This window comes from Myotis brandtii, unplaced genomic scaffold, assembly GCF_000412655.1.
Source record: "Myotis brandtii unplaced genomic scaffold, ASM41265v1 scaffold156, whole genome shotgun sequence".
In the NCBI taxonomy this organism is placed as follows: domain Eukaryota; kingdom Metazoa; phylum Chordata; class Mammalia; order Chiroptera; family Vespertilionidae; genus Myotis; species Myotis brandtii.
Genome location: NW_005355666.1, coordinates 241580 through 259835, shown reverse-complemented (window position 1 = coordinate 259835; position 18256 = coordinate 241580). Strand labels below are relative to the sequence as shown.

The window sequence follows — 18256 nt, the reverse complement described above, 5'->3', positions numbered from 1 at the left end:
AGAGAGAGAGAGAGAGAGAGAGAGAGAGAGAGAGAGAGAGATATTGATGTGAGAGACACATCGATTGGTTGCCTCCCACATGCACCTGGATTGGGGTCGGGGATCTAACCTGCAACCCAGGCACATGCCCTTGACTGGGAATCAAACCTGAAACCCTTGGTGTCACTGAAACCCCTAAGCAACACTGGCCAGGGTGGAAAGGGCACTTTTAATTCAGAGATTTTTATTGTTGGATGATCACTGTCTCACATCATCAAATAAACTGAATTTAAAAATACCATGTGAGTTTCAGAAAAAGAAATAATAGTCACCCATGTTAAAATAAATCCAGAAATATGCATTTAGGGCTAATCAAAGAAGCAATCCCAGAACCCTATACAATAATATTAGATTTAAATAGGAGAAAAAAGGTTACATATTTTATCCTTATTTAACAGGTACTTTAGCTTGATAAGTAATTAAACCTGTCAGAGAAAACAGAAAGCAAGATACATACTGCTGCACAAATTGTATGCTTTAGGAGTTGAAATATTGTCCTGTCCATATAAGATAGCCAAGCTCTTTGTATCTTTAGAGCTGAAATATCTCTACGAGTTCTGAGAGAAAAAAAAGAGGTTAAGATTTATGAAGTTGTTTTCATTTTCCTAAAATCTTGGGGAACTCTGAATTTATGCTTCCTCTTCCCTGCACCTCCCCACTCCCACCCTAAAACTGACCTAACGAGGAACATTTATATGTGGTCATTGGAGTTGGTTATTTGCTGAATCTAGTTAGAATGGGGATATGAAATACTTGAGAATATTTCCATTGAGATTAAAAAACCATTCTGATAAAAACTTTATCATCAAAAGGCATATCTACATATATAAAAAGAAGTAACATGCAAATGAGGTCTGGACTCCATAACAGTCACAACCAGGGCCCCGAGCCTGAGAGAACAACACGCAGGTGCGGCCCGGAGCCTGAGAGATCAACACAGAGGGTGCCTGCTCCAAGCCTCCGAGGCGCGGCTGGGGGCAGGCCCCCAGCGGGGACACACACACACACACACACACACACACACACGCGCGCGCGCCTGCTCTGAGCCTCTGAGGCACAGCTGGGGATAGGCTCCCAGTGGACACACACACACACATACACACACACACACACACACACACACACACACACGCGCGCCTGCTCTGAGCCTCTGAGGCCAGACTGTGGCTTAGGCCCACTCCCCATGGGGCAGACTGGGCTGAGGAGCCTCCCAACCCCCAGTGCACGAATTTCATGCACCGGGCCTTTAGTATATTATAAATAATGTGTGAGGAGACAAACTTGTTTTCTAAAATCATCCATGACCTAAAATGATTTCTCTGTAGTTAGTTCTTAAAAACACTGTCCAGCCCTAACCAGTTTGGCTCAGTGGATAGAGCGCTGGACTGTGGACCAAAGGGTCCTGGTTCAATTCTGGTCAAGGGCCCTGGTCGGGGTGCGTGCAGGAGGCAACCAATTGATTGTTTCTCTCACATCGATATATCTCTCTGTCTTTCCCTCTCTCTAAAAATCAATGGAAAGATATCCTCAGGTGAGGATTAACAAAAAAACAAAACTGTCCAACTATTTCAAGTGCTAAGAGAATACAATGTGGAATTGTTGAAGTTTATAGTAGGCCCAATTCTCTTCTGAGAGCCGATTACCAGCCCTAGAAAAGAAACTCCTTTGTGATCTATGCCTGAACCAGGTTCATCCTAGTCAGGCCAGATAATTATTTTACTTTTGTTCATATCCCAGCACTGGCAAGTCACAGGGATCTCCTTCTCCCCAACCTCCCAACCCCATCATTACCCCACAGGGCTGCAGGCACAAAGAGAGGTATTCCTGTATAGCATCACTGTTGGCTGGCAAAATGCAGACTACAAGGTGTAGAGTAGAAAAAGCCTGGAGTATGGAAACAGTCCTTTGAATCTGAGCCAATGCCATTTATTAGCTGTCTAAACTTCTGCGAACCACCTACCTTTTCCCAGTTGCGGCTTCCTCATTTATAAAATGTAATAAGACAGCTTCACAGGGTTGTATCGGGATCAAAGAGATGTGCATTAACATGCTTTATAAATTATGAAATACTATCCTATGTAATAAAAGGCTAACAGGCAAATCGACTGAACAGCCAAACGACCGGTTGCTATGATGCACACTGAACACCAGGGGGCAGACACTCAATGCAGGAGCTGCCCCCTGGTGGTCAGTGTGCTCCCACAGGGGGAGCGCTGCTCAGCCAGAAGCCCTGAGCTGGGCTCACAGCTGTTGAGCGCAGTGGCGGTGTGGGAGCCTCTCCCGCTTCTGTGGCAGCACTAAGGATGTCCAACTGCCGGCTTAGGCTCGCTCCCTCATCAGTCGGACATCCCCCGAGAGCTCCTGGATTGCGAGAGGGCGCAGGCCAGGCTGAGGGACAGCCCCCCCCCACCCCCACCCCCCCCCATCAGTGCATGAATTTCGTGCACTGGGCCTCTAGTAATTTTAATAATTATCCAATTCAAAAGTAATTTAAAAACACACAAAAATCTATAATTGACAAAACAAGAAGTGTTTGATGTTAGCTAGGTAAATACTGTATGTAAGCTGTCCAGTTGTGAAAAATGATACAAGGTGAAATTTGGCTACTCACGGTCGTACTGGCTTTGTCCTTTTAGTTTTTGGCAAAGGTGTTTTGCGGCCTTTTACCATCGTTGGATCAGCTGATTTTCCATCACCAGTGGCCCCTGCCTTTGAGGAACCACTCATTTTTCTTATAATGAAGTAATCTGAAACTATATAAATTAAGCATTTGAGGTTATAATTTGTATTATTACACTGTTTGGATGAGACTCAAGTGTCATTGACTGTTGTACTAATTCCAGAACTCCTTAAAAAGGAAGGCATCATGTATCTCTTAATATTCTTACAGTTTACAGTCTTTGTGTACTAAAAATATTATGAGGAATGTGGGAAAGACAAAGGGATCTATCCAACTGCCTTCTAACTGGTCTCCCTGTCTCCAGGCTCTTAGTCCTCCTATTCATTTTCCACTCTGCAGCTGGAGTTAACTTTTTAGAGCAATACCCCAACCTCATCACTCCCCAACTTAAAATATTTCAGGGCCTGGCCGCAGTGGCTCAGTCAACCTATGAACCAGGAGGTCACGGTTAGATTCCAGGTCAGGGCACATGCCTGGGTTGTGGCCTCGATCCCCAGTGTGGAGTGAACAGGAAGCAACCAATGATTCTCTCTCATCATTGATTTTTTAAAAAAAATATATATTTCTTTATTGATTTCAGAGAGGAAGGGAGAAGGAGAGAGAGATAGAAACATCAATGATGAGAATCATTGTTCGGCTGCCTCCTGCACACCCCCTACTGGGGATCGAGTCCTCAACCCAGGCATGTGCCCTTGGCCAGAATTGAACCTGGGACCCTTCGGTCCGCAGGCTGACGCTCTATCCCCTGAGCCAAGCCAGCTAGGGCTCATCATTGATGTTTCTATCTCTGCCTCCCTCTCTGAGATAAATAAAAATATATTAAAAAATAAAACAAAATCTTTCAGGGACACCTCATTTCCTCCAAGCTGAAGTCCAGACTCCCAAGTATGCCATTCTAGCCTTTTCACAATCTAGTTCTATTCTCTGTCAAACCTCAAAATACCAACTTTCATCAGCATTCCTCGCTACACTCTGTGAGAACAGGAACTTCTTGCCAAAATCAGTCAATGTTTTACAACTCCGGACTGCTGATCAGGCCATGTCCTCTACCTGGAATGACTTCCCTGCCACCAGCAAACATCAATTCATCCTTGAAGACCCCAGCTAACTGATGTCTCTTAAGTTTTCCACCTTTTGTTTTTTTACAGAACTGCTCACTCCTGTCTCCAAGGTCCCATAGTGCTGTATATGTTTTTCTTTTATAGTACTTCTCATATTGCATTATCATTTGTTTTCTTGGCTGTCATCCCAACAAGTTCATTGAAGGCAGGAGGCATATTGCTAACTATGGACTCCCCAATGCCTAGCGGAGTGCAGGGTTTTCACATGCTAGTCTAAAAAATTTCCACCCTGGTTTTGTCATGGAATAGCTGTGAAACTTTGGGCAAGTCCCTTAAATCAGTGGTCGGCAACCTTTTGGACCTAATGGACCACCAGTTGGCAACTGCTGCCTTAAACTCTCAGTAACACAATCCCCACCTTGGTAAAGTGAGATGGTGTGTACTAAATGATCTGATTCCATCTCTGATTTTCTATCCTTTGATGCATTACTCCAATTTGGATGCAGTTCCCAAATTCTTGGTCACTGCTTAGTCTCTTCTACTAAATCAGGGGCTCTTTCTCTTTTCTTTGGGTGTTGTGAATCCCTAAGGGCAGACTCCTTCCAAGAACTATGCTTTTAAAAATGCACAACATAAAATATTTAGGATTCCAGAAAACTTCAATTATATTGAAATCACTGTCGCACTATTTTCAAAAACCAAATTACAGAGATATGTGCCTTCTTTCTGCATTAAATAAAATGAGAGCTCTAGTCACTACTGTACTTGTGAAGTGGTAAATGAGTAGAAATGATATCTCAAGAAATCTTCCATGACTAGAACATGATATGAAGACATCTGCGCTTTCTCTTAATGACCAAGTCACAGGTACTGTTGATATTACTGTGGTTTGTTGCCTGCACTATAATGGAAAGAAATGGTAAAGTTCAGTTAGAGGTTAGTAAAAATAAAGTTGTAATTTTTCCCCATCCAAGTTCACATACTTCCCAAATTAAAAACTCCTGCCCTAATTTATCAATATACTTCACATTTTTATATACATATGTCATTCCACTAGTAATGCAGAGTCTTCTCAATATTTCTCCTTAGGGATGTGGATGGGGGTAGCTTGGAACATACAATTCACTTGAGAAGGAGAAAAGCAGCCTTTAACATCTGGCACTCACAGCTGGGATTTGGTGTTACACTGGCTTCCTAACCACACCCAATCCAGAGCAAAGCCCCAGTTTCCTTGAACTTGCCTCCAAATCACCCAACGAAGCCCAAATCCTATAATAAATCTTTCTAACACCCTCTTACTGAGATGTCCCACTGTGTCCCAAAGTGTGTATTTTCCTTGCAGCAGTGAGAAATAAACCCAACTTGTTAAACCACACTGGTGTTCCAAGTGGTCTTTGACTGGAGGGCAGTGACATGTCACCACACAAACCTCCCAAATCTTCCGGATGCCTGCCTGGATGGCTTTACACTTTCTATGGGGTTAGGACATGAAATACAGGATGAAATATGAACAACCCCCCCCCCCCCGCCCCATTATGACACATTAATACCAATTATTCACGCGAGATCACAGGCTTTAAATGTAGAGTAGCTAGGTTTGATCCTGGCCTCCCACTTTCTTCTGTGTGGCCTTGTACAAATTACTTCTCTGTGCCTCAGTTTCGTCATCTATTAGTTTGGGAACAATAATCAGGCCCATCTACTTTGGTTGTCCAAAGTATTAGATAAATATGTGTAAGTAGTTGAGGGCTGAGCTGGGCACATAGTAAACGCCGTGTTAGAGCTTACTATCCTTGTTAATAGGATAATTATTACTTATTACGTATTAAGGGACAAACGGTTGATTCCCAGTGAAGGGCATGCACTTAAGTATATCAAAGAGAAGACTAAAGGATGTAGCAAATTAGTTTAAGACCTCAGAACTCTAGCCCACCGTAAAAAAAAAAAATCTGAAAACCTTTTGAGAGGTAAACCAGGCCCCCGAAGTCGGCAGCTTCCGGGTCCGAGGCTTTCCAAGCTGCCCAAGGCCCTTCGGGCGCCTTCGCCCAGAGACCTCGCGCACAAGATTCTCAGCCCACGCCGCTAGGTGGCCAATCAGGCCTGCGAAAGCCGATTCCCAGCGCCGCGAGGAGTCCTGGCGCCTCCCACCTCGCTCCCGCTGGTTCCGCCCACACTGAGCAGGCGCTTTCTGGCCGCTTAGCAACCACCGGCGCAGGGGCGGAGCTTCCGGGAGGCGGGCTTAATCGGCTGTACCACCACCACCCGCACGGCGGCCCGCTGGCGGTAGGAAAAATCAAGACCCTATCCGGCCGCCGTAGCCGCCTCTCTGTAGTGGGCGGGGCCTAGGTCGGGGTGACCCCGCCAGAGCCGCCGTTGCCAGCGACATGTTCAAGGTGAGAGCGTGGAGCCGGGTCACAGCTGTCACCGCTCCCTCCCGGTATCCCGGAGCCTCTCTGGGGACCAGGCCCTACTCGCTCTGAGGTTCTTCCCGCCTCCGGGCCGGCTGCATCTTGGTGCCGGGGTTCATTCACCTGTCCGCTCGGAGCCAACGGCTGCCGGGCGGAGGCGTGAGACTCCGGGAAGGGTGGGTGGGGCCATTTGGGTCTCATTCTCGTGAATAAAACACTTTGAAAAATTAAAGTACCCCCCAAAGTACCCACCCTTTCCCCGCTGTGCCCTCTTGGGTTTGTGGGTAGGATGAGGCCATCTCGGAGCTCTGCGGGGTTCAGCTTTGGTTGCTTGGCAGGGTCAGATTTCAGAACCTTGTGTATGAATGGGGGAGGGCCACCCTCTTGAGAAGCTACTGTAGGATGGTGGGAGTTGCTTGCCTAGGAGAAGTTGGGTGAGAGGGGAAGCTAGAGTTTTGCTCCCCTCCTTAATGAACATTATTTAGTGTGGACAAGTCGAACTCTTTTTTTACATTTTATGAATTCGTGTCCTTCGAAAGAAATTGACTTGTACAGTGAAGACTTTTATCGAAAATCTGCATTTTAACGAAGTTATTATTCTACTACTTAAAAAGGTAAATGATAGTTTCTATCTTGAAAAACAAATCACAAGCTACCAGAAATTTTTCTGCAAAAAGCATAGCACCCATAAAATAATGCTAATGAAATTTCAAAAATATTGCTCAAAACTTTTATTGAGCTCCTGCAGTGTGCTTTGGGTGCATTAATATAGGCTATAAAACCGGAGCATAGATTTTTGCCTTCTTACCTTGGCATTGCCACTTTCTAGCTGTGTGACCTTGAGCAAGTCACTTAACCTCTTTGTACTTGTTTTTCTACTAGTGAAATTGGAATAGCATGTACCTCATAGGGTTGTTATAAGGAATAAATAAGTTAGTGCAAAGCACTTGGAGGGTCTCTGGCACACAGAGTTACCATCTCAGCATTCACTTTTATTTTGTCTTCAGGTAGCTCACAGTTTAGTTAGTATGAGATCCCAGACAACTTGCATTTATTTAATTTGTGTTGAACACCTATTATGTGCTGGAAGCTCAGCTCAGTTTTAGGGCTGCAATGACAAAGGATATGCTGTGATCAGTTTACATGGGTATCAACAATGTACTGTGTGGTAGTTAAAAGGAGAGCAGGATCTACTCTGCCTAACCAGGGCTACTTAACATGTGGTCCTCATCCCCTCAAACATGTTTGGATAGAATCTAGGTAGTCCCTGATCTCTGATGGAAAAATAATATTTTTTTACCAGTCTCTAACTGAAATTTAGCAACTTCTCCTATTATGAATGTAGATAACTGTGTCAGTTATCTATTGCTGGAGAATGATTCACTGCAAGCCAGTGCCTTAAAACAACTGATTTATTCTATCTGTGGGTTGGCTGGGCAGTTTTGCTGGCATCTGCCAGTGGATGAATTCAGTTGGTGGCTATGCTACAAGGTGATCTTATTCCCAAGTCTGGGGGCTTGGTACTCCTCAATGTGCCTAACTTGAGCTTCCTCACATGGTTCCTGGGTTACAAGAGGGCAAGTCTCAATGTACAAACTTATTGGCTTGCATCACATTTGCTGATGTCAAGACAAGTCACATGACCAACCCCAGCGTCAATATGGTGGGGGACTACATAAGAGCATGGATATAAGGAGGTGTGGTTCAGTAGGAGCCATTAATTTATTAAGCTACTATAGCAACAAATCACAATAGTATTAGCAGTACCTGTCACCAGTAGAAGTCCAAAACCAATGCAAGTCATAGACTTTTTCACATCACATTACAGTTGTTGCACATGTCATTTATGCTCATCACTACTTCAAAATTACAGTAGTTATAGGACTCACTGTTAGATCTTTTTATTTAATGAGCTAATAATGAAGCACATATTACTATATCAGATTTTGGGTTTTAAAAATATTTTTAATAACTTGCAATATAATTAGTGTTTTATGCAGTTAGAAGCATTACTTTGAGAAGGGGTCCATAGGGCTCACCAGACAGCCAAAGAAGTCTGTGGCACAAAAAGGCAAGGAACCCATGGGGACTTCAGGAGAGGCTTCAAAGAGGAGACATTTAAGTTTACTGATGAAAGACTAGTAGGAGTTCCTGAGTTGGATGAGTTGGGGAACATTAGCACTGGTATTCCATTGGGGACAATGCCAGGAACTCAGTTCTGCTGTGTCAGGGGAAATATAGAGTGAGATAAATGATTCAAATATGTAGTTGGAGTAGAAAAGATGCAAGAAACCTTGGAGAATACCAACATACAAGGAGTAGGCAGAGGAAGAGGGGAGGCCAGAGAAGCAACTTTTTCTTTAAAATTTTGTTTTATTGCTTAAAGCAGTGGTTCTCAACCTTCCTAATGCCGCGACCCTTTAATACAGTTCCTCATGTTGTGGTGACCCCCAACCATAAAATTATTTTCGTTGCTACTTCATAACTGTAATTTTGCTACTCTTATGAATCGTAATGTAAATATGTGATATACAGGATGTATTTTCATTTTTCGCGACCCACAGGTTGAGAACCGCTGCAAACTTTAGAAGCTTATGAAAATGCTTTTGTTTCTTGGAAATCAGGGGAAATGATTTCTTGCCTTTATACCAATGCCCTTGTATAAAATATGACTTTTAACATTTTTATGGAGGCAGGAGCCCTCAAAGGGGGCCTTTAACTTACAGACAAGTCATCATTTGTCCGTGGGTGTGTTTGGCTGCCAGGAACCCCTCCAGGGCTGTAGAGATGAGTAAGGGGCCAGCAGGGGAAGTGGGTCTGCTCTAAACCCAGATTGCCCCCCACCTGCCCAGGTGACCTGGATGAGGACATCATACCGGAAGAAGACATCATTTCCAGAAGCCAGTTCCCTGAGAGTTGGCTGTGGACCATCGAGGAGTTAAAGGACCCAGAGAAAAATGGGTCCCCAGTGTCTTGTGTCCATTGGTTATGCTTATATGCATGCATACAAGTCCTTCGGTTGATCTCTTACTCCCCTCCCTTCTGCCCCCCAACCCTCTCTGGCCTTCCCACTGCAGTTTGACAATCAGTTTGAGGCAGCTCTGCCTCTGTATCTATTATTGTTCAAAAGTTTGTAATGGTCTTTATTATCCATGAATGAGTGAGATCATGTGGTATTTTTCCTTCATTGACTGGCTTGTTTCACTTAGCATAATGCTCTCCAGCTCCATCCATGCCGTTGCAAATTGTAAGAGTTCCTTCTTTTTTACAGCAGCATAGTATTCCATCGTGTAGATGTACCACAGTTTTCTAATCCATTCATCTACTGATGGGCACTTAGGCTGTTTCCAGATCTTAGCTATGGTGAATTGTGCTGCTATGAACATAGGGATGCATATATCCTTTCTGATTGGTGTTTCTGTTTTCTTGGGATATATTCCTAGAAGTGGGATCACTGGGTCAAATGGGAGTTCCATTTTTAACTTTTTGAGGAAACTCCATACTGTCTTCCATAGTGGCTGTACCAGTCTGCATTCCCACATATAGAAGCATCTTTTGAGAAGTAGAAGCACAAAACAGATGTTTAGAAAATTAAGGGAGGAAAGTTTCGAGAAGGACAGGCTATGCTAGGATACTTTCAGCTGGGAAAAAACAGTTGTTTAAATAGTAAGGCAAATTATCTCACAAAGTCCACAGGAAGGGTGGACTCTTGTGGGTCAAACACGTCATCCAGGACCCAGTCTCTTTTCTTGGCTTTCAGCAGTAAGATTGGTCCCCTATGGTTGCAAGATGACTGTAACACATGCTTTCCCTTTCACTAGAGCAAGAGAGAGGTGACAAAACTGCCATGCTTGGATTATGCTCTTTCTTCAGTCTGATTGGACCAACATAGATCAGGTGCCTGCCCCTGACCTTTAGCAATCGCTACGGGAATGCTGTGCTCTGATTGGCTTAGCCACAGGATCATCTCTGAATAAGGTCACTTTACCTTAATCACACAGGAGAAATGAATTCATGAACACTGGGGGAATGGATATGTAACCAACAATGTCCATTGTAGAAAGATAAGTTAATTGAATTTGGAGAAGTTCATTGATTTGGGCAATTTGGAAAGCTTTCACGATACAGGTTTACTGATGGAAGTGAAGGCTAGATTAGTATGGTTGGTGCTTGAGAGATGTATAAATGTGCACAATGTTTGATAAGCTTGATTGTCAAGCTAGAGGGACATGTTGGGTCAGGATTCTAGAGTTGTCTTGTGGTTGTTGCAGTAGTTCAAGATTTGACAATGTTTATGGCCTAGGGAGGAATGTGGGGAGGGAGCTTTTACAAGAGAGAATTCCTCAACTTTAAAAGGAGAGATAATCCCTCCCTCCTGTGAGATGGAAGGAGAAGGATGACAGTGATTGTAGACCAGTGGTTCTCATCTGGATGGTACTACCCCCTCTGCGTACTTGGGTTGTTCTTCACATCTTTAATTTAGTTGTGTTGAACATTTATATAATGAGATATAATTCTTACAAATCTTTCCTTTTTGTTCTCCATTATGTTACCATAAAATCAGTATATTGGTCTCTTTTTTGGACTTAAGTGGGTGATGAATTTTATTTAAAGACTAGAGGCCCAATGCACGAAATTCGTGCAAGGGGCTCGGCCCCTGCTGCCGCTCTGCTTCAGCCCCCGCCAACCGCGTCGGCTGCCTCTGCCTCAGCCCCCTCCGCCTCAGCTTCGTCCGGAAGGTCATCCTGAAGGACATCCAGTCTAATTAGCATATTACGCTTTTATTATTATAGATAGCAAAAGAATTACTTTGCCTAGCCAGCTTGACTCAGTGGATAGAGCGTTGGCCTGCAGTTCGAAGGGGTTTGATTCTGGTCAAGGTCATGTACCTCGGTTGCAAGTTCCTCCCCCGCCCGGGCCCTGATTGGGGCACGTGCAGGAAACAACCAATCGATGTGTTTCTCTCACATTGATATTTCTCTCTGTCTTTCCCTCTCTCTGCAAATCAATGGAAAAAGTATTCTCGGATGATGATTTAAAAAAAATTACTTAAAAAGTATTTGTCATAAAATGATGGTGTTAGGTAGATGTAGTAGTTGAGAACCAGCACTTCTCAAACTGTAATGTGCATACGACTCTTCTTAAAATGCAGTTTCTAATTCAGTAGGTCTGAGGTGGGAGCTCAGATTCTCCGTTAAAAAAAAATCATCACCCGAGGATATCTTTATTGATTTGAGAGAGAGAGATAGTGACTGGTTGCCTCCGTTTGGGCCCCAACTGGGACCAAATCGGCAACCTAGCTTTGTGCCCTGCCTGGGAATTGAACCCAAGACCCGGTCAGGGCAGATTCTCTATTTTAAACAAACTCCTGGGTGATATAGAGGCTGCTGGTCCCCTGTCATATGTTAAATAGCAAGAACTGAGGCAACTTGGTAGATGAATGGTTTCTTGTGTTTTCAAGGTGAGTAATTTTATGACTGCGGTGGGATTTGGAGGAGCACTGACCAAGGAACAAAAGAGATAAGTGAGAGGCTGAGAGCTGCTAGGGCAGGTGTATCATGATTGTAGCCCATGAGTGGGGACAGAGCAAACAGTAGTATTGATTTGGGTTTGGGTGTTATCAGCTTGGGTCTCCTGGGACCTGAGGGCAAAGGAGTTGATAGTACAGGTGTTGGTGGAAAAAGTACGGTGTGTGTGACTAGTTACGTGCATATACAATTAAATATTTGAACTGGAACAGGTTTTGATCTAGCTATTCATCTTTAGGCCAGCAGAGGGCACTGGTGGATTATAAAACACATTTGAAAGGCTGCCCAGTATTTGCATTTTATTGCAAGAAGGAGCTTTTCAGGGTGCTGCTTCAGGAAGCTTGAATATGGAATACATACACCCAAACCCCAGATTCACATTACTAGATTTCATTCATTATACAAATGCTTACCATGGTCCACCTATGAGCTGAGCACTGTGCTGTACCCTGGCGGGTACAATTGAAAAGACCCAGTTCTTACCTAGGAGTCTCCAAATTTGACCACACATCATAATTGTCAAGAGACAAATAGTTTCCAGGGCCCTGGCCACAGATCATATTTATAAGTGAGGTTCAGGAACCTCTCTCTAGTTTTGAAACAACAACAACAAAACCCCAGGTGACTGTGAAACTTCCATTTCAGGGTCTCACAATGCTGTTAGCAGCACAAACATAAACAGCCCATTCTAATGCAGTGGGGTAAATGCTCGAATGTAAAAGTGTTGGGGAAATATAGAGCAGTGGATCTCAATCTTGACTGTGCATTAGAACCACCTGGGGAGCTTCTATAAGTCCCGTTGCCCCGGTTGCACCCAGACCAATGCCATAGAATCTCTAGGGTTGGGATCTAGGCATTTAGGCTTTAGACTTGCAGCCAACTTTGAGAACCACTGACTTAAGGAGCAAGCACCAGCAGGGGGCATCAGGAGACTTTGTAGAGGAGACTGTGCTTGTGTTGACCTTTGAAGCTGGACAGACAAGGTTGAAAGGGCCTTCCTTCCAAGTAGAGCAGAAAAGTGCTCCCAAGGACACAGAAGTGAGAATTCAGCGGAACTGTGGGCAAGATACCAAAGTTCTCAGTAGCTGTGTCCTCATCTGTAAAACAGGATGAGACTAGCACCAACCTCAAATTATTATGTGGATTAAATTAACTCAGACCTAAAGCTTAGCCTGGTGCTTGGTACAAAGTAAGTCTCGATAAATGTGAGCTGTTAGTAACTTTTAATTGGCCTCTTAACTTTTGATTGTCTGTAGGAGGTTGCCACAGCATTTTTTTTCCTTTTTATTTACAGTAGTGTTATGGTGGTACACATTCTTGATGCTTTCCGAAAGTATTTATTCAAAACGTGGTAGTTGAATGGATGCGGCAGAGGAGAGAGAGAATTCAAGGATGCTGTTCAAGCTTTTGGCTTGGACAATTCAGTGGCTGTTAGAACCATTCATTGAAATGAGAAAGTGGAAGAAGGCTGAGTTTGGTTTGGGAGAAGATGATAATTTGATTTTGAAGAGGTTGGGCTTATTGCAATATCTGTGGACAGTAAGAGGTGAGATTCAGTTGGCATGGAACCCAAAGGTATGGAGTTTTCATGAGAGAGATGTGGGCTGGAGATGGGAGAATCCTCAGACGTCTCGACCTGAGAAGAGGAAATATAGTGAAAGCTGGTCTGTATCAGTTCCTTCGGTAAAGACAGATATGTGACTTGTACTCAGAGGTGACCATGTTTTGGGCTGTAGAGCATTATTACCTCACATATTCTTTGTGGTTGTTTGGTCTTTCAAAATATATATATGTTTTATTGATTTCAGAGAGGAAGGGAGAGAGAGAGAGAAACATCAGTCATGAGAGAGAATCATTGATCGGCTGCCTCCTCCACGTCCCACACTGGGGATCGAGCCCGCAGCTCAGTTATGTGCCCTGACCAGGAATCGAACCGTGACCTCCTGGTTCAGTGATGGCGAACCTATGACACGCGTGTCAGAGGTGACATGCGAACTCATTTTTTTGGTTGATTTTTCTTTGTTAAATGGCATTTAAATATATAAAATAAATATCAAAAATATAAGTCTTTGTTTTACTATGGTTGCAAATATCAAAAAATCTCTATATGTGACACGGCACCACAGTTAAGTTAGGGTTTTTCAAAATGCTGACACGCCGAGCTCAAAAGGTTCGCCATCGCTGTCCTGGTTCATAGGTCGACGCTCAGCCACTGAGCCGTGCTGGGTGGGCCTGTTTGGTCTTGATGTAAATGCCTTGATTGCCTATCTTACTTTCTGAAATTAATTTCCTTACCCTGAATAATATGTTACTGGTACAAACTGAGGGGAGAATTACACTGCTAAATGGAAAGGAAAATTATCTGTAAACTGGAAAAGAAATACTATAACTTCATTTTACTTGAATATTATTTTAAATGCCACATATCATGGAAGATAATTTAGATTTCCCCCTTACAATTTAAACATCTCTGAGGCAATTCTCCTTGAGGAATTATAGTGAATACATTTTTACTCACATAAATACCTACTTATATGAAGAACTAATTGGATGTTTTTTCCTTTTTACCCTTCCAAGATGTTGGGTGGTAGATCACAAAGAAGAAAAAACTGCCTGCACCGCTGGATGCAGTCAGATAGCACAGGCTGGCTTCTAGTTGTAGTGTTTCTGGTTTCTGAGTGGCCTTAATGAGGTTTCTTTATCTCTGAGTCCCTTTATCAAGGTACTGTGGGGACAGTAATATGCCCCTCCATATCACACAGGATATTTGGGAGGTTCAAATGAGATAACGTATGTGAAAAGCACAGTAAACTACAAAGCACAATATGAATGTAAAGTATTTTCAGTTCCTGCAGCACATCTGTCCACTGAAGTGATCTAGAGTTTCAGGTTAGCACTGTGAACTTAGGACGGTATAAAGTAGATCAGCCCTGGCCAGTGTGGCTCAGTTGGCTGGAGCGTCATCATCCTGTGTACCAAAGGGTCTTGGGTTTGATTCCTAGTCAGGGCAGTTGTGGTTTGATCCCTGGTTGGAGCACATGCAGGAGGCAACCGATTATGTTTCTCTCTCTGTCTCTGTCTCTATCTCTGTCTCTTTCTCTCCCTTTCTCCATTTCTCACTTCCTCCCTTCTCCTTTCCCCTCCCCCTTCCTGTCTCTAAAACTCAATTAAAAAATAATAAAGTCTTTGAACACCCCCCTTTAAAAAAAAGTTGATCAGACTTGGACAAATTCACTTCTCATTTGGAACTGACTTCTGCTTAGGCCACTGTAACACACTCTTCCATCTACTTCTAAAATGCAAATAGCCTCTCAGGTGCAGCTAACACTGGAAGAGGATATGGAAGAAGTAGATGAATTACACCTTAAAAGAATGAGGGGGGGCAGAGACAAAATGGAGAACAGTAGATAATACGTTAGACATTTTTGATAAACGAATTTATTATCTCATGAGACCTATGCATATTTGTAGGCTTTTATGATATATAGGTTTAATTTATAATCTGTATGTATATGTGCTCCACACCCATGTCCTTTCTAGACTAAACTGGAACTTCTTAGAGGTTAGGAAATGAATTTTGATATTTGTTTGTGTGGTACATTTAAAATTACTGCAAGTAATTCGATTTATAAGAAATCTCTAAAAAAAGCCTCTATAGCAAATATATGTATCTATTTCAAAAACTTGAGAGTTGAGTTATTTGTAATATGACAGGAAGGTACCAAAAGTTTTTTTTTAAATGAAAGAATTAAAAGAGTTTATATCAGTTGACTTTTCTGCAATAATGCTTAAGTGGAATTTTAGAGTTAGTGCATATAACATTAAAGTAGGCAGATATTTTCAGGGGAAAATCTCAGTCTAAAGATATATCTTTGAACTTGAAAGTTGGTGTGTTTTTTTTTACTTTTGCTGATTTTTTCTTAATTTTTGCATGGCCTAATGCCAGTTTTATTAGAAAGCTTGAACAGTACCAATTTCTGCCTCCTGCACGCCCCACACTGGGGATCGAGCCCGCAACCCACACATGTGCCCTGACTGGGAATCGAACCGTGACCTCCTGGTTCATAGGTCAGTGCTCAACCACTGAGCCACGCTGGCCGAGCTTAATGTAGCGGGTTTTAAAACTTGTGTCCATTGTACACAAAAACTTGTATACGCAAGAATTTAGTGGAAGGGTTGTAGAGTTTTCAGTATGCTGAGAGCCTGTAACTGAATATTAAGCTGTATCTTCATGATAATAGCATTATAGATAGTACAGTTGTATTTTGAATGAATATTGTCTTAAAGGCACTTTAAATACAGTCACCCTTTGTTTGCCTACTTCTTTCTGACTCGTGGAAGCAATGGAGTGTGTTTTTTAAAAAATATATTTTATTGATTTTTTACAGAGAGGAAGGGAGAGGGATAGAGAGTTAGAAACATCGATGAGAGAGAAACATTGATCAGCTGCCTCCTGCACACTCCCCGCTGGGGATGTGCCCGCAACCAAGGCACATGCCCTTGACAGGAATCGAACCTGGGACCCTTGAGTCCTCAGGCCGACGTTCTATCCGCTGAGCCAAACCAGTTAGGGCAAGCAATGTAGTGTGTTTTATTCAGAGCCCACACTGGTTCCAACTTAAGGATGTCTTTAGTTGGGTGAGGATGAGAAGCCTTCTGTGGGAACTAGAGATAGATTCACAAATGCATGTTCATTGCTTTAATGGGAGGGATACCCAGTGGTCTCTTTTTTTTCAGATATGTCTATTCATTCCTTTGAATGGTCTTTTAAAATAGGATATATGAAAATAACAAGGTACATTTTTCTTTTTCCCCCATTCCACAACTGTCAGCCCTTTCTGAATAACAGCCTGTTTCCTTTATGCTTGAAATTAACCTCCTCTTCCACTAGAGGGGCTGCTTCATGTGTTGCATTATGAAATGGGATAAGCTGGTGAGTAAGTAAGCACCAAGCCATAGGGGAACTCCAACAAGTTTACTAAATCCTCTGATGATGGCTTACCTCACTTGGCTAATATTTATTCTGAGCCGGCTTATGAAGTCACATCATTTGGGAGCACTGTTAAAAATTGTTGTAACCAAAGGACTTGTATGCATGCATATTAGCATAACCAATGGACACAGACACTGGGGCTGTGGGGGCTGCCTGGGGTGGGGTATGGGTTGGGGGGGTGTCAATCGGGGAAAAAGGAGACATGTAAAACTTTAGACAATAAAAATAAATAAATAAATAAATCGTTACTGAACCTCTTAAAAATTGTTGTATACAGTACAAATACTGACTTTTCTTGTTTTCCTATTTTATTTTTAAATTATTTTTATTTCTTTTTAAAAAAATTATCCTTATTGTTGCAGATGTCCTCCTTTTCCCCCCATTGGCCCCCTCCACCCTGATCCCACCAAGCTATTGTCTATGTCCATGGGTTATGCATATATGCATATAAGTTCTTATTTTAGCAGAAAGTTTCATTATGAATCCAGATTATTGTAGCTGAATTGAGCCTTGCACATGTTTTTTTTCAAAAAAATTTTAGGTTTTCTTTTCCTTAAAGATGAAAAGCCAGTCCACTACCTGAGATGAGGTGGAAAACAGTTGTGGCCAGTGAATTTGGCATTCTCTGTGCACACAGTGGCCTATTAGGAAACGAAACCTATTAGGAAATGTTCTCTGTACACACAGTGATCTATTAGGAAAGAACCCTAAATAGACTTTACTTTGGCAGAATAGCTCTTCCTCTTAGAAGATGTAGATTCTTTTTAGTTGCTTGAAAATATAGAAGCATTCAAAAGGCAAGCCTTGAAGTAAATGTTCCCCTGTGATTTTTTTTTCCTACCTATGTTCCCTAACTCAGAAAAGAATAAGTGGATTTTGGGTGCCATTCATATATATATATGTGAGATTTAGGTAAGCAGTGGTAAACTTTTGTCTGAATGAGGGAGTTGGAAAAATATTTGAAACATGGTACATTACATGTCATCTGTGTTCCAATTGTGTGAAGCCAGTACAGCCTAACCAGATGACTCAAAATCTGTCTGAAGAAACAATTATCTCATTCTTTGCCCCTGAGGTTTCTTCCTTCCTGTTTATCAGACAAATTTATGACTTCTCTGTGTGAATTTAATAAAATCTGATAAGTATTTTTAATGAGTAGGAAATGAAATAATTATAGGTGAAACATCATTTCTTTGCTTTGCTGACCTAATTTTGTGGTGAATTCTGCCTTCTAAAGATAAAATAGAAGTTGGTTTTCTGTAAGAAAAAGGAAAATGTTAATCTTGAAAACAGCCTCTTTTTTTTTTCTTTAGTCATCTCTAGATCACAGTGTATTTATAATGGATGAGAAAGAACTAGGGAATATCCATTACTCCAGAACAGAATTGAAAGTTTGTCATAAAATACTTCCGTGCTTGTCATAGTTAGAAGACAGTTCTTTTTGTTGGCTCAAGTCTGAACTCTTAAAACGTTGGCTTCATAATCCCTTCACTGTGGAACAGATTGAAGTGATTGTGGTTTGTATTGTTTGTTGAAGTATAAGTGCT

At 42.4% G+C, this 18256-nt stretch overlaps 2 protein-coding genes across 5 annotated transcripts in view; one reads left to right on the top strand and one right to left on the bottom strand.

The window, feature by feature from the left end:
* Positions 1 to 5936, bottom strand: part of LOC102251876 (chromosome unknown open reading frame, human CXorf58) — a 59455-nt gene extending 53519 nt beyond the window's left edge. For 2 of the 3 annotated variants that reach the window (XM_005861748.2, XM_005861749.2), the window contains exons 1-3: positions 5738 to 5936; positions 2651 to 2792; positions 497 to 596 (exon numbers count right to left, since the gene is read on the bottom strand). In XM_005861748.2, the coding sequence (XP_005861810.1) occupies positions 497 to 596; positions 2651 to 2766 (216 nt within the window). In that variant the 5' untranslated portion in view covers positions 2767 to 2792; positions 5738 to 5936. The remainder of the gene's footprint in view (positions 1 to 496; positions 597 to 2650; positions 2793 to 5737) is intronic. The other variant, XM_014536056.1, reaches the window with a different exon arrangement.
* Positions 5937 to 5995: 59 nt separating this feature from the next.
* The window catches only part of APOO (apolipoprotein O), a 55609-nt gene continuing 43348 nt past the window's right edge, over positions 5996 to 18256 (top strand). The window contains exon 1 of one of the 2 annotated variants that reach the window (XM_014536058.1): positions 5996 to 6173. In XM_014536058.1, coding sequence (XP_014391544.1) covers positions 6165 to 6173 — 9 coding nt within the window. In that variant the 5' untranslated portion in view covers positions 5996 to 6164. The remainder of the gene's footprint in view (positions 6174 to 18256) is intronic. The other variant, XM_014536057.1, reaches the window with a different exon arrangement.